This window comes from Natator depressus, chromosome 9, assembly GCF_965152275.1.
Source record: "Natator depressus isolate rNatDep1 chromosome 9, rNatDep2.hap1, whole genome shotgun sequence".
NCBI lineage: Eukaryota > Metazoa > Chordata > Testudines > Cheloniidae > Natator > Natator depressus.
The window spans coordinates 3,856,051-3,869,564 of record NC_134242.1 but is presented as its reverse complement, the minus strand read 5'-3'; the positions used below and the strand labels follow the sequence as shown (position 1 = coordinate 3,869,564).

The following is a 13,514-nucleotide window of genomic DNA, read 5'->3' as shown; positions in this document are numbered from 1 at the left end:
AGCTGTCACTGAAAGGCCAGGTCTACTTCACATAGCGGCATTGGCTCTGGGGAGCTTTGACTTGACACTTCTTTTGTGTAAAATGCATGGAGAGTAAATAAATAGAGTGGATCCACAGCCTATGCCCAGTCGCAAACCAAATAGCCCCCGTGCACGGAGCTTTACAGCTCACGAAATTCTGCAGCCTTGACTCTCTGCCCATCTCCGACAGCTGCAAATACGGACTAATGTTGCTCTTGTCCCCCTTCCCGTCTAGTACTCGACCGAGCTGAAGAAGCTGTACTGCCAGATCGCCAAGACATGTCCCATCCAGGTCAAAGTCATGACACCGCCGCCACAGGGCGCCATTATCCGCGCCATGCCAGTCTACAAGAAGGCCGAGCACGTCACTGAGGTGGTCAAACGCTGCCCGAACCACGAGCTGAGCCGGGAGTTCAACGAGGGTAAGGCGAACGTCACGTGCCGGGCCAGCACCTGCCCCCAGCCACACCCCCCATGCGCGGGCATCACGTGGCTGTGCCAGAGGGTACAGCATGGCCTGATAGGATTCTAGGCCCAATGTTAGAGGGAAGTTTTGCTGAGTAACAAACCCAAGAGGGCCTGACGACCCTCCCTCCTTTCTGTGTGGTTGGAGGCTTCTCACTAAAGTAGCAGTACAGCCCTGGGAAGGCAGGGCTAAAATAAATGACAAGGCTGCCCAGGCTGGATCAACATCTGACCCTGTGCCAAGCTGGCGCAGACAGCCTCTTCCTCAGCCCTCCCCTCCCCAATGCTGCCACCCCTCCCCAAACTTGCTCCCTTTCCAAGAGGCAGCTGTTCTACTCAGAAATGGTCTCCCAGGCTATTGGGAAAGGAATCCGGTAACAGGATGCAATATCATCTTGAGTCTTTAATCCATGTCTCAGAGATGTAGGGATGTTTGTCTCAAGGAGGATAACACCCATGTGCCAGCTTCGAGCTGTAGACTGTCCTCCTGTTCGTTTTTAGCATTATCTGATCAGGATTAATTTATTAACAATCCATTGTTTCTTAATTTATTACTTACTCCTGCTGTTAGTAGTTTGCTGCCAGTTGTTTTAAAGATGTCCCGGGTTTTTAACTTTTCCAAATTTAACGTCTGTGTTGTCTCTTACCCAAGTTCACGTGGGTTCGAAAAGCATCTGGTTTGCGGCCCAGATGTATTGTTTATCTAGCACCCTAGCTGTGCATGGCAGTGGAAAGATCCTGCCTTGGGGAGGTTACAATCTAAACTACTAGACAAGGCAGTGCAATGAGCAAGGACTCTAGTTGTTTGGCCAGGGGGTTAAGAGTACCGCCCAATGGGAGAGCATGCCTTTCAAAGACTGCTATGGATATAATTTGTATCCCTTTCTTTTCTTTTCGCTTGCACCTTGTCTAGTCAGGGAGGAGTGGCAGGAGGCAGCCATGTTATGTAGGGTATTGATTGGAAAGCGAGTACAAGGAGTGGGGATTTCAAGGATTCCAGTTGCTTTGTGCACAGGCTTTTCAAGGCCAGGCATGGGATGAAAACCTTCATGGAGTTGCTTTCTGGAACAAGGCCCCAGATGTGTTACTGTGGAGCTGTCAAAGGCATGGCAGTGCTTCCTCTTGAGAGCCAGAAAAGGATGGTCCAGTGGTTAGTACACGAGCCTGGGGGTTCAGGATACACGGGTTCAAGTTGCTGCTCTGCTACATACTCCCTGCATGACCTTGGGCAAGTCTGACTCGGGTCCCTATCTGTGCAATTGCTTCCCTGCCTCTGTGACGTGCGGTGAGAATAATAATCACATCCGTGGCCATGGGGGCCAGCTGAGTAAGGAAGATAGCGTGTCCTAGGCTTGTGGAAGATCACGCTCCCCTGGGCTTGAGCTTACTTTACAGGAAGACTTTCCTTCTGCCTCCTCCCTCCATCTGCAGGGCAGATCGCCCCTCCCAGCCACTTGATCCGGGTGGAAGGAAACAGCCATGCTCAGTACGTGGAAGACCCCATCACCGGAAGGCAGAGTGTACTCGTACCCTATGAACCACCGCAGGTAAGTGTGAGATCTGTGCCCAGTCCAGTGTTCTCCCCTGCACTCTCTAACGAAGCCTGCCCCTCACGGAAGGGAGGGGACTTCTGAAAAGCTCTTTGCTTTAGTTCAAGGAGAATTTGACTCATTCTTCAATCCACTCATTTCATCCTCCTCCTACTTACAGAGGGGTTTGAAGCAGGACCCCCTCCAGGGTCTGAACTTCCCCAGGCTCTGAGAAAGCTGACATCCAGACCCAACCCTTGTTGTTTACGGCCCGTCTTTGATAGGACGTGATAGAAGTGTAGCTAGTGGGGGAAAGAGGAATACACAGCTCCTTCCATCTGCAGTCACCCCTTTATCATGGTTTCTCTGTGTCCAGGTTGGCACCGAGTTCACGACGGTGTTGTACAACTTCATGTGCAACAGCAGCTGTGTTGGCGGGATGAACCGCCGCCCGATCCTCATCATCGTAACGCTGGAAACAAGAGAGTGAGTAGCACGCAGCAGATCGGTAGCACTGGAAGGTGGAGTGAGAGAGCATTGCCCTATGTTTGCCAGGCGACATTGCTTCCCTGTGCCCATCCTGGTCAGGAGGGTTTTGTAGACTTCCTAAGAATGAGAGAGGGGAGAGAGCAGAATTATTTTCACCCCTATTTTTACATGTCAGGGTGATCCAGTGATCAGGGCATCAGTTGAGCCTCAGGAGAGCTGGCGTTTATTTCCAGCATGGCCTTTGCATTACTCGCTGCGTGACCCTGGTGTGTCATGTAGCCTCTCTAGGCCCGTTTCCCCATCTCTTAAATGGGTCTAGTGACGCTTGCCCACCTTTGCGAGCTGCTTTGAGATCTACAGAGCAAAAGCCCTGTCTGTGCCGTGCTGCTTCGTGGAGGCAGTTGAAATAACTCCACGTGTGTCTAGTTCTGAGATGCTCAAAGGTGGAAATTCCCTGTGACTGCATCACGAAGGCAGGCAGCCGTTCGGCGACTGCAGTACTCTTGCAGGGATTCACAGAACAAGCTGAGATGCAGTGATCAGCGGGTGGATCCATTTGTGTGGTTAACAGCATGTATGGGTGCACAGAGCAGGTAGCTCAGCCCCCTGTTAGCTAGTCTCTAGTTCAGATGTGGGGCGTTGTGGTTGTGATCCAGGTAGGGGGTGGGAAAGTTTGCCCCGTTGTGTTGAGTTTCAATGTGCATATGCATTGCTGGTCACTGCTGGGCCTGAATTAACGCCTTCCCTCTTTCTCCTCACTCTAGTGGACAAGTCCTAGGCCGCCGGTGTTTTGAAGCCCGCATTTGCGCTTGTCCGGGGAGGGACCGCAAAGCAGATGAGGACAGCATTAGAAAGCAGCAAGTCTCCGACAGCACAAAGAACGGTGACGGTACGAAGCGCCGTAAGTAGCTGGCACAGCTGGGCTGCTCGCAGCCAAAGCTTTCAGTGCACAGGGAGCACGCTGGCTTTGGTACCAGAGCAACTGAGATTCGAGAAGACTGAGCTGGAGGATGTTGGGTGGAAGAGCAATTGCCGCTCTTAGAAAAGGCTCTTTGGAGGGTTTCTGCTTGAGCAGTGAATTAAACCTGCTAAATATTAATTGCTCTCTAACAAATTGCCTCTTTGGTGCAGTGAGTGGGCCTGCTATCCCACCAACAGCGTTTATGTCACTGGTAGCATGCAGATTCCCTAGCAGCACTGAAATCCTGTCCGTTGGGAATCGTGTTACAGGTATCCTAAATATGGAACACCAGTCTGAGAGTTGGTCTGCTACCCTTCCACCGAAGGGGGGCTGGCCTTGAGACTCCAGTTAAGCCCGGACATTAACCCAATCAAACAGCCCTGGTTTCCTGCATACTCAGTGTTTCCACTTAGCCAGGCTCCAGAATTTAGCTTGGAGCAACAAGCTGTAGAGATTTACCTCATCAAGAGATTTTACTTCTTTGCCACTCAACCCACTCTCTTAAAGGGTTATGGGCAATATTGTAATGATTCACTGGGAGGTAGGCAGCCCTGAGATACTTAGATTCGTTGTACTGTCTGGAAAGACCCAGTTGTTGTCCTGAGTGCAGTTAGTTGTGGATTTTCTGTTTGCCCAACACTCTCTTGTTGACTCATTTCCCATTTGTCAAGGCCATTTATACACGATCAAAGATATGAAAGTCAGCTCCGTACTTTCGTAGCCACAAACGGATGCCTCAAGTCGCTTTCATGCCCTGGCAGGTGCTTTTTAGCCAGCAACCTTTTTCAAACCTATAGGTCTTGAGCACAGAGATCTCGTTGAAAACCCAGCAGCAGTAGACATGCCAAATTCTAATCAGGCACTGTGGGGTTTTCCTTGCAGCTTTTCGGCAGAGCACGCATGGGATACAGATGACATCTATCAAAAAACGTCGCACTCCAGATGACGAGCTCCTGTACTTACCGGTAAGCTTGGTACTTGTTTTGTTTTTTGCCCATGTTCCTCTAATTCCTTTGGCATCATCTAAATGAATTGAGGTAAACGAGCTGTTTATTTAGTTCTAAGTAAAATAACTACATCCATGATGCACAATTATCAACAGATTATTGGCTTTAGGGGTGAGCAGTAGCTTTTTCAAATCTACACCTTAAATTCACCCTTCAAGTGAGCAATGCAAGACCCATTGCTTGAATTGTTTAAGAATGGCTTGGACAAAGCACCCAACAGTGCCCAGAGGGAACCGTCTGCAGTGGCGGGTGAGTGGACTGGATGACCTAATAGATCTTTCTCCCCTCTCATTTCTGAATTTATGAAACTCCAGTTTCCTCCAGCAATAATGGACTGGACCCTTTTCTTGCCAAGATGAATGGATTTTTTTGTTTTTATGAGCATTATCAGCACTACAGAGAAAATGATCAAAATGAAATATGCTGTAATAAACACAGGACAGGAATAGAAATGAAGAGCAAAAAATGTCTGTAATTGCCAATTGACTGACTGGTTTCCTCAGTGAGTAATGTTGCCCTTGCACTCAAAGCTCAGTGCACTTAAAAGAAGAGGTGGGCCCAAACCAAACCCTCAGATCCAAGCACCCCTATTCTTGGGGCATGTGATATTAAAATCCAGGCCTATTGAAATCTCCTCTCAAGAGAATGTAATGTGGGATTTTTTTCTAGTACCTACCGCTGCGTTATCTAAGAGGGCCAAACAGCTGGGTCTGAATTTTCCTGGTATATTTCATAGAATCATAGAATATCAGGGTTGTAAGGGACCCCAGCAGGTCATCTAGTCCAACCCCCTGCTCGAAGCAGGACCAATTCCCAGTTAAATCATCCCAGCCAGCGCTTTGTCAAGCCTGACCTTAAAAACCTCTAAGGAAGGAGATTCTACCACCTCCCTAGGTAACGCATTCCAGTGTTTCACCACCCTCTTAGTGAAAAAGTTTTTCCTAATATCCAACCTAAACCTCCCCCATTGCAACTTGAGACCATTACTCCTCGTTCTGTCATCTGCTACCATTGAGAACAGTCTAGAGCCATCCTCTTTGGAACCCCCTTTCAGGTAGTTGAAAGCAGCTATCAAATCCCTCCTCATTCTTCTCTTCTGCAGACTAAACAATCCCAGCTCCCTCAGCCTCTCTTCATAAGTCATGTGCTCTAGACCCCTAATCATTTTTGTTGCCCTTCGCTGGACTCTCTCCAGTTTATCCACATCCTTCTTGTAGTGTGGGGCCCAAAACTGGACACAGTACTCCAGATGAGGCCTCACCAGTGTCGAATAGAGGGGAACGATCACATCCCTCGATCTGCTCGCTATGCCCCTACTTATACATCCCAAAATGCCATTGGCCTTCTTGGCAACAAGGGCACACTGTTGACTCATATCCAGCTTCTTGTCCACTGTCACCCCTAGGTCCTTTTCCGCAGAACTGCTGCCTAGCCATTCGGTCCCTAGTCTGTAGCGGTGCATTGGATTCTTCCATCCTAAGTGCAGGACCCTGCACTTATCCTTATTGAACCTCATCAGATTTCTTTTGGCCCAATCCTCCAATTTGTCTAGGTCCTTCTGTATCCTATCCCTCCCCTCCAGCGTATCTACCACTCCTCCCAGTTTAGTATCTGCAAATTTGCTGAGAGTGCAATCCACACCATCCTCCAGATCATTTATGAAGATATTGAACAAAACCGGCCCCAGGACCGACCCCTGGGGCACTCCACTTGACACCGGCTGCCAACTAGACATGGAGCCATTGATCACTACCCGTTGAGCCTGACAATCTAGCCAGCTTTCTACCCACCTTATAGTGCATTCATCTAGCCCATACTTCCTTAACTTGCTGACAAGAATACTGTGGGAGACCGTGTCAAAAGCTTTGCTAAAGTCAAGAAACAATACATCCACTGCTTTCCCTTCATCCACAGAACCAGTAATCTCATCATAAAAGGCGATTAGATTAGTCAGGCATGACCTTCCCTTGGTGAATCCATGCTGACTGTTCCTGATCACTTTCCTCTCATGTAAGTGCTTCAGGATTGATTCTTTGAGGACCTGCTCCATGATTTTTCCAGGGACTGAGGTGAGGCTGACTGGCCTGTAGTTCCCAGGATCCTCCTTCTTCCCTTTTTTAAAGATTGGCACTACATTAGCCTTTTTCCAGTCATCCGGGACTTCCCCCGTTCGCCACGAGTTTTCAAAGATAATGGCCAAGGGCTCTGCAATCACAGCCGCCAATTCCTTCAGCACTCTCGGATGTAACTCGTCCGGCCCCATGGACTTGTGCACGTCCAGCTTTTCTAAATAGTCCCTAACCACCTCTATCTCCACAGAGGGCTGGCCATCTCTTCCCCATTCTGTGATGCCCAGCGCAGCAGTCTGGGAGCTGACCTTGTTAGTGAAAACGGAGGCAAAAAAAGCATTGAGTACATTAGCTTTTTCCACATCCTCTGTCACTAGGTTGCCTCCCTCATTCAGTAAGGGGCCCACACTTTCCTTGGCTTTCTTCTTGTTGCCAACATACCTGAAGAAACCCTTCTTGTTACTCTTGACATCTCTTGCTAGCTGCAGCTCCAGGTGCGATTTGGCCCTCCTGATATCTTTCCTACATGCCCGAGCAATATTTTTATACTCTTCCCTGGTCATATGTCCAACCTTCCACTTCTTGTAAGCTTCTTTTTTATGTTTAAGATCCGCTAGGATTTCACCATTAAGCCAAGCTGGTCGCTTGCCATGTTTACTATTCTTTCGACTCATCCGGATGGTTTGTCCCTGTAACCTCAACAGGGATTCCTTGAAATACAGCCAGCTCTCCTGGACTCCCTTCCCCTTCATGTTAGTCCCCCAGGGGATCCTGGCCATCTGTTCCCTGAGGGAGTCGAAGTCTGCTTTCCTGAAGTCCAGGGTCCGTATCCTGCTGCTTACCTTTCTTCCCTGCGTCAGGATCCTGAACTCAACCAACTCATGGTCACTGCCTCCCAGATTCCCATCCACTTTTGCTTCCCCCACTAATTCTACCCGGTTTGTGAGCAGCAGATCAAGAAAAGCGCCCCCCCCAGTTGGCTCCCCTAGCACTTGCGCCAGGAAATTGTCCCCTACGCTTTCCAAAAACTTCCTGGATTGTCTATGCACCGCTGTATTGCTCTCCCAGCAGATATCAGGAAAATTAAAGTCACCCATGAGAATCAGGGCATGCGATCTAGTAGCTTCCGTGAGTTGCCGGAAGAAAGCCTCATCCACCTCATCCCCCTGGTCCGGTGGTCTATAGCAGACTCCCACCACTACATCACTCTTGTTGCTCACACTTCTAAACTTAATCCATAGACACTCAGGTTTTTCTGCAGTTTCGTACCGGAGCTCTGAGCAGTCATACTGCTCCCTTACATACAGTGCTACTCCCCCACCTTTTCTGCCCTGCCTGTCCTTCCTGAACAGTTTATAACCATCCATGACTGTACTCCAGTCATGTGAGTTATCCCACCAAGTCTCTGTTATTCCAATCACGTCATAGTTCCTTGACATCACCAGGACCTCCAGTTCTCCCTGCTTGTTTCCAAGGCTTTGTGCATTTGTATATAAGCACTTGAGATAACCTGTTGATCGCCCCTCATTCCCAGTATGAGGCAGGAGCCCTCCCCTCACAGACATTCCTGCCTGTGCTTCCTCCCGGTATCCCGCTTTCCCACTTACCTCAGGGCTTTGGTCTCCTTCCCCCGGTGAACCTAGTTTAAAGCCCTCCTCACTAGGTTAGCCAGCCTGCTGGCAAAGATGCTCTTCCCTCTCTTCGTAAGATGGAGCCCGTCTCTGCCCAGCACTCCTCCTTCATGGAATACCATCCCATGGTCAAAGAATCCAAAGCCTTCTCTCCGACACCACCTGCGTAGCCATTCGTTGACTTCCACGATTCGACGGTCCCTACCCAGGCCTTTTCCTTCCACGGGGAGGATGGACGAGAAGACCACTTGCGCCTCCAACTCCTTTATCCTTCTTCCCAGAGCCACGTAGTCCGCAGTGATCCGCTCAAGGTCATTCTTGGCAGTATCATTGGTGCCCACGTGGAGAAGCAGGAAGGGATAGCGATCCGAGGGCTTGATGAGTCTCGGCAGTCTCTCCGTCACATCGCGAATCTTAGCCCCTGGCAAGCAGCAGACTTCTCGGTTTTCCCGGTCAGGGCGGCAGATAGATGACTCAGTCCCCCGGAGGAGAGAGTCCCCGACCACCACCACCCGCCTTCTCCTCTTGGGAGTGGTGGTCGTGGAACCCCCAACCTCAGGACATCGCATCTCATGCCTTCCAACCAGCGGAGTCTCCTTCTGCTTTCTCCCCCCAGACATATTATCTGGTCCACTCTCCGCAATGGTACCTGTGGAGAGAACATGAAAGCGGTTGGTTACCTGTGTCTGTGTTACTGGAACCCGGACATTCCGCTTACCTCTTCTGGAGGTCACATGTTGCCAAGCTTCTTCACTGGCCTCTTGGCTCCTCTGTGCAACCTGCTCTATATCTTTAGATCTTTATACGGAGCCAAATGACAAGCTTTGATCTAAACAACCCCCAGATGTTGAGTGTTCGTAATCCAGACCTGGATTGTGAAGCTTCAGTCGATCTCCTCTGACAGGCTCAGCAGTCAGACCCCCCTGTATAGACCATGGAACTGCAGGTTCAGACCCAGTGTCTACAGCGTGTGTAGCCAGGGTATTTGCCTCCCGCTTTGCTGTGGTTTGTTTGGCTTTAGCAGAAGATCGCGGAGGTGGCCGGAAGTCCTACCCTGTGGCTTGGTAACTTTCAGATCCAAACGCTTTAAGTGTTGTCTTATCCCCACCGTGCAGGTCCGGGGACGGGAGACGTATGAAATGCTGCTAAAGATCAAGGAGTCCTTGGAGCTCATGCAGTCCCTCCCGCAGCACACGATCGAGACGTACAGGCAGCAGCAGCAGCACCTGCTCCAGAAGCAGTGAGTACGCCAGTGGGGACCTGGTTGGAGGGAGAGGAAGAGAGAGGGTTGCCCGGTTGCCCCGCCCCCCCCACTTGGCCACTGATGTGGCGGTTAAGAAATGCCCCAATATCCTCTGGTTTACCAGCCACTGGCAAAATCCTGCCCAATAGCAAGGCCTAGAGCAGAGAGTGACTCTTTGGTCAGACGCGGCAGGAGGAACCAGTCATCGCTAGGGAGGGACTCGAAACAAATCCCTGGGTCCAAAATTTTAGAGGAGCCGAGAGCTAGATGGCAACTCCGCAGTTTTCCCCTAGCTCAGTAATAGGGCAGCCGAGCCCTCCCTCCAACTCGATCTAGTCCCTTGTTCTCACAGACGGTTTGCCTTTGACCTTATGAGATGCATGGCGAGGAACGGGATGCTTGCTTCTTAACTGGAGTGCCCAGGCTGTGGATTGACAGTCTTGAAGTACTTTTTGTCCAGCCCCTTCCATTAACCTGCCCGCAGACAGAAACTTAGTGAGCACTGACGATAAGTGGGCTAAGCGATACGGGGAGTGGGCCATGCTCTGTGGCGACAGGAAGATACTCCAGTGCAGCAGCTCACCCACCCTTGGAATCTCTCTCTAGGAGCGCTCTTCCAAGAGCATAATGAGCCGGGACTGTGAAGAACGTTTAGACGGGGCAGTTGTGCCTTCAGGAAATTACTTTGCTATCATTGATGGACAGATGCTATGCCTTAGTGGGAAATTATAATAGTAGGTTAAAAATTGCAGAAGTAAAAAAGGCTGGGGCAGAACAGCTGTGTCCGTGGGGTGTTTAAGGCAGTAATTAGCGCATGCATCGGGCCCCTCGTTAAAGGATATCAAAGCATTTACAAGCATTAATTTTGCCGCTACTTCTCTAACTTCAGCGTGAGAAGCTGTCATTCGCCCCATTTTGCAGCTGGGGAAAACTGAGCCACCGTGAAAACTGTGGCTTGCCTACAGTCGTACTGAGTCTGTGACACAGCTGAGGAGAGACCCCGGGTCTCGTGACTTGCGCTGCTTGCTTGAGAACGAAAGCAGGCAGCAGAAAGGAGCAGTGTGTATTGTATGCACCCACCCATGCAGTAGTCTTCATTCCTGCTGGTGTACCTTCACCTAGAGGCTGTGTCATGGAACACTGTGGCTAGGGGCAGTATGAAACAGGGCTGCCCAGAGGATTCAGGGGGCCTGGGGTCGGCGGCAGCGGGGGTCCTTCCGCTCCGGGTCTTTGGGGCACTTCGCCGAAGACATGGAGCGGAAGGACCCCTGCCGCCGAATTGCCGATGAAGACCCGGAGTGGAAGAAGGGGTGGCAGGTCCTTCACTCTGGGTGTGTTCAGCAGCACTGAAGGACCCCCCCCACCCATGTGCCGCTGAAAGCTCTCTTGTGGGGGCCCCTGTGGGGCCTGGGACAAATTGCCCCACTTGCCCCCCCCCGGCGGCCCTGGCATGAGACCAAAGTACCTCATAAGTCCCACTTGAGCCCATAGGGTACCTAGGCCTTGTCTTAGGGCTTATGTGGCACCTAGGCCTTGTGCGCGCTCTCTGGACAGTGGCAAGTTTCGCCCCGTGTGTATAGAGGATGCGCTGTGAGTGCCAGCTGTAGTGTTATAGGGACGTCAGCCAGGTCTTGGGCTGAAATGGATGGAGCATATAGGCCACTTGAGGGGGCTTTCCTATCTACTTGGTGAGATTCCCATTATGTTTCAGCAATCTGCACTGAATGTTTGTCTGCGTCATAAAGGCTAGCTGTCGACCAGTCTGCTTGCACCCAGATATACTTTTGTGGCTTTAAAGGTACCCCTGATACAGCATTTCTGTATGAAAATGGTTTTGTAAGCAGAAGAGGATTGATGTAAATGACACCCTTCCTCTCGCTGCTGACAGAGTTGCTTTGCCATAATTACTGTTTTTGCTCTCTCAGTATCAGTGAGATGGGTTCCTAGCAGGCAAAGTTGGTATTTTTACCTTTAGAAACTGTCTGTGTGTGTGTGAGTCCATCCACTTAATTTAATGAAACCACTTTCAGCACATCTGGTGCTGCTCCAGTCGTGTGTTAATTTCTCAGCCCCCAAGTGTGCCCAGATAGTGTGGAGAAAGATTAAGAGCTTTTAAGAATGGAGGAGGAAAGTTACCCTTCAGCATTTGCACAATCCTAACACAGTAGTAGCTGATCTCTCCTGGAAGGTGGCCTATAGTCCGTACTGAAAAGTGCAGTAAAAATATCAACTGCTTAGACTTGGTTGGCTGTCTGGTTGGAGTGCTTTGGCAAAGCAGCAGTGCACCGGGTCAGCTGGATTCATTCCAGCACAAACAAGCAAGAACCAGAGACCGTTAGGGATAAAGAACCTATGGGCTGGTGGCCGTTACCACCCGATAAGGCTGGGGGTAAAGGAGTTTCCCAGGTCTCAGCAAAGGGGTAATGAAGAGAGGAAATTCCGGAGACCCTGACTCAATGACATGGTCTCGTCTATGAAGTAAGGAAGGTCAAAATGAGCAAATGCTGCTAATCTGGTAGGAGAGGTTTAGTCACTGCATGTTTATCAGGGCAAGATAAACCGTGACTCATTTTTCAGGCTGTTCTTAAAGAAAAGGAAAAGACTTCTGTGTCTAGGGCTATGCTTTCAAAAATGTGCGCTGAAGCTGCATGCACAGTTAGGAGATTAGAAGCTACATATTGCACCTGCAGTCACCCATGTGGATGGTGTGTCTGCCTGGGGTCCCACTGGGGCTCTGTGCAGCCACTGGGGCTTGCCCGCATCTGATTGCGGGATCAGGGCCCTGGCATGTTGCCTGTAGCTGTACGTTCCCCGCGTGCAGCCGTGCGCGCATGTCTGTGGGCTGTAATCGAGCTCTAAGCAAAGAGAAATGGATTTCTTTCAAATGACTTTTTAGAACCATAGTTAAGAGCGGAGTCCCATCCCCCCGCTTTCACATTAAAAGTTTCATCTTAATCTTTAAAGGGGTGTGGCGAAGGATTGGAAAAAGCAAAGGGGAGAATCACAATAGCGATATAGTAATTGTTTAAAAATCAATAAAATGGATCCGCTTGGAAAAATCCAAGCCTGCAATTTTCATGCAAAAATGTCGGACTGCATTTGGCAGGTAGGAGATATAATTGTCTTAATATTTTGGGGGAGAGAAGAAAAGCCTAATGGTGATCAAAAAGTATAGCATCTGACAAGGTAATCAGAAAATATTTCACTATAATTACATTGACAGATACCCTTCCTCCCTCTCCCTCTCTGTCTCATATTTCTTTCTGTCTACTCATTCTTTGATGCATGGTTTTCCCTAGTTTACAGGCATGCCAGATACCTTCATGATCATAGGTGGGGGGTTAGCAACAGTTTTCATCCTGCATATGCCACAGACAAAGCCTTGAGTGCATTTTTATAACACCAATACATATTTTAATTTGGAAGACACTTTGCATTCAGTCTACCAGCCACACCAGTTTAAACCACAGACTTGCTGAATTACCAGGGAATCCTAGAACGTAGAGATGGAAAGATCCTTCCACCAGTTGCCGTATAGAGCCCTCCAGTATTCTAGCTGTAAATGCAATGAGATTTCCTGTTTCCCTCAAGAGATTATTCATCAGTCTGTAATGGACATGACCAGGAGAACGCTTTCTCCAATTCAACCAAAATTTTTCGGTGTTCAGTTTCGCTCTGGTACTTACTGTTCAGGTAGTGCAAACTGCCCTTAATTTGGATTGTCCATAAATTGATTAAAGCAATTTTACAAAGTGTTCCTGAAATTAGGAGCCATCTTATCACTTCTTTCCCAGCAAAGTACCTCTGCAGTATCAAAATGGCCGTAGCTTGCAGACCATCGACTGGCTTTCAGTCTACATGCGCATGCTCCCCATTATCCAGGCCCAGGGAATTCATTTTTCAAGTCAGCGTCAGTAAGGCAGAGCAATCCAAATGCTTGATGTGGTCAAACTGCGGCATGAATTTGCGAAATTGCGCTGCAGTCAGTAGAAAAATAACAATGTTATCAGTGACGTTTCCGTTCGCACCTTGGTCTAGTTACTCACCGTTAACTGTATGAATGCTAATGGTCTGCCTTGCATGCTTTGTACCGCTTGTG

At 49.5% G+C, this 13,514-nt stretch overlaps 1 protein-coding gene across 3 annotated transcripts in view; it reads left to right on the top strand.

The window, feature by feature from the left end:
* TP63 (tumor protein p63) overlaps positions 1 to 13,514 on the top strand; it is a 106,994-nt gene that overhangs the window by 82,159 nt on the left and 11,321 nt on the right. For 2 of the 3 annotated variants that reach the window (XM_074963354.1, XM_074963355.1), the window contains exons 4-9: positions 257 to 443; positions 1,918 to 2,033; positions 2,392 to 2,501; positions 3,269 to 3,405; positions 4,348 to 4,430; positions 9,288 to 9,412. In XM_074963354.1, coding sequence (XP_074819455.1) covers positions 257 to 443; positions 1,918 to 2,033; positions 2,392 to 2,501; positions 3,269 to 3,405; positions 4,348 to 4,430; positions 9,288 to 9,412 — 758 coding nt within the window. The remainder of the gene's footprint in view (positions 1 to 256; positions 444 to 1,917; positions 2,034 to 2,391; positions 2,502 to 3,268; positions 3,406 to 4,347; positions 4,431 to 9,287; positions 9,413 to 13,514) is intronic. The other variant, XM_074963356.1, reaches the window with a different exon arrangement.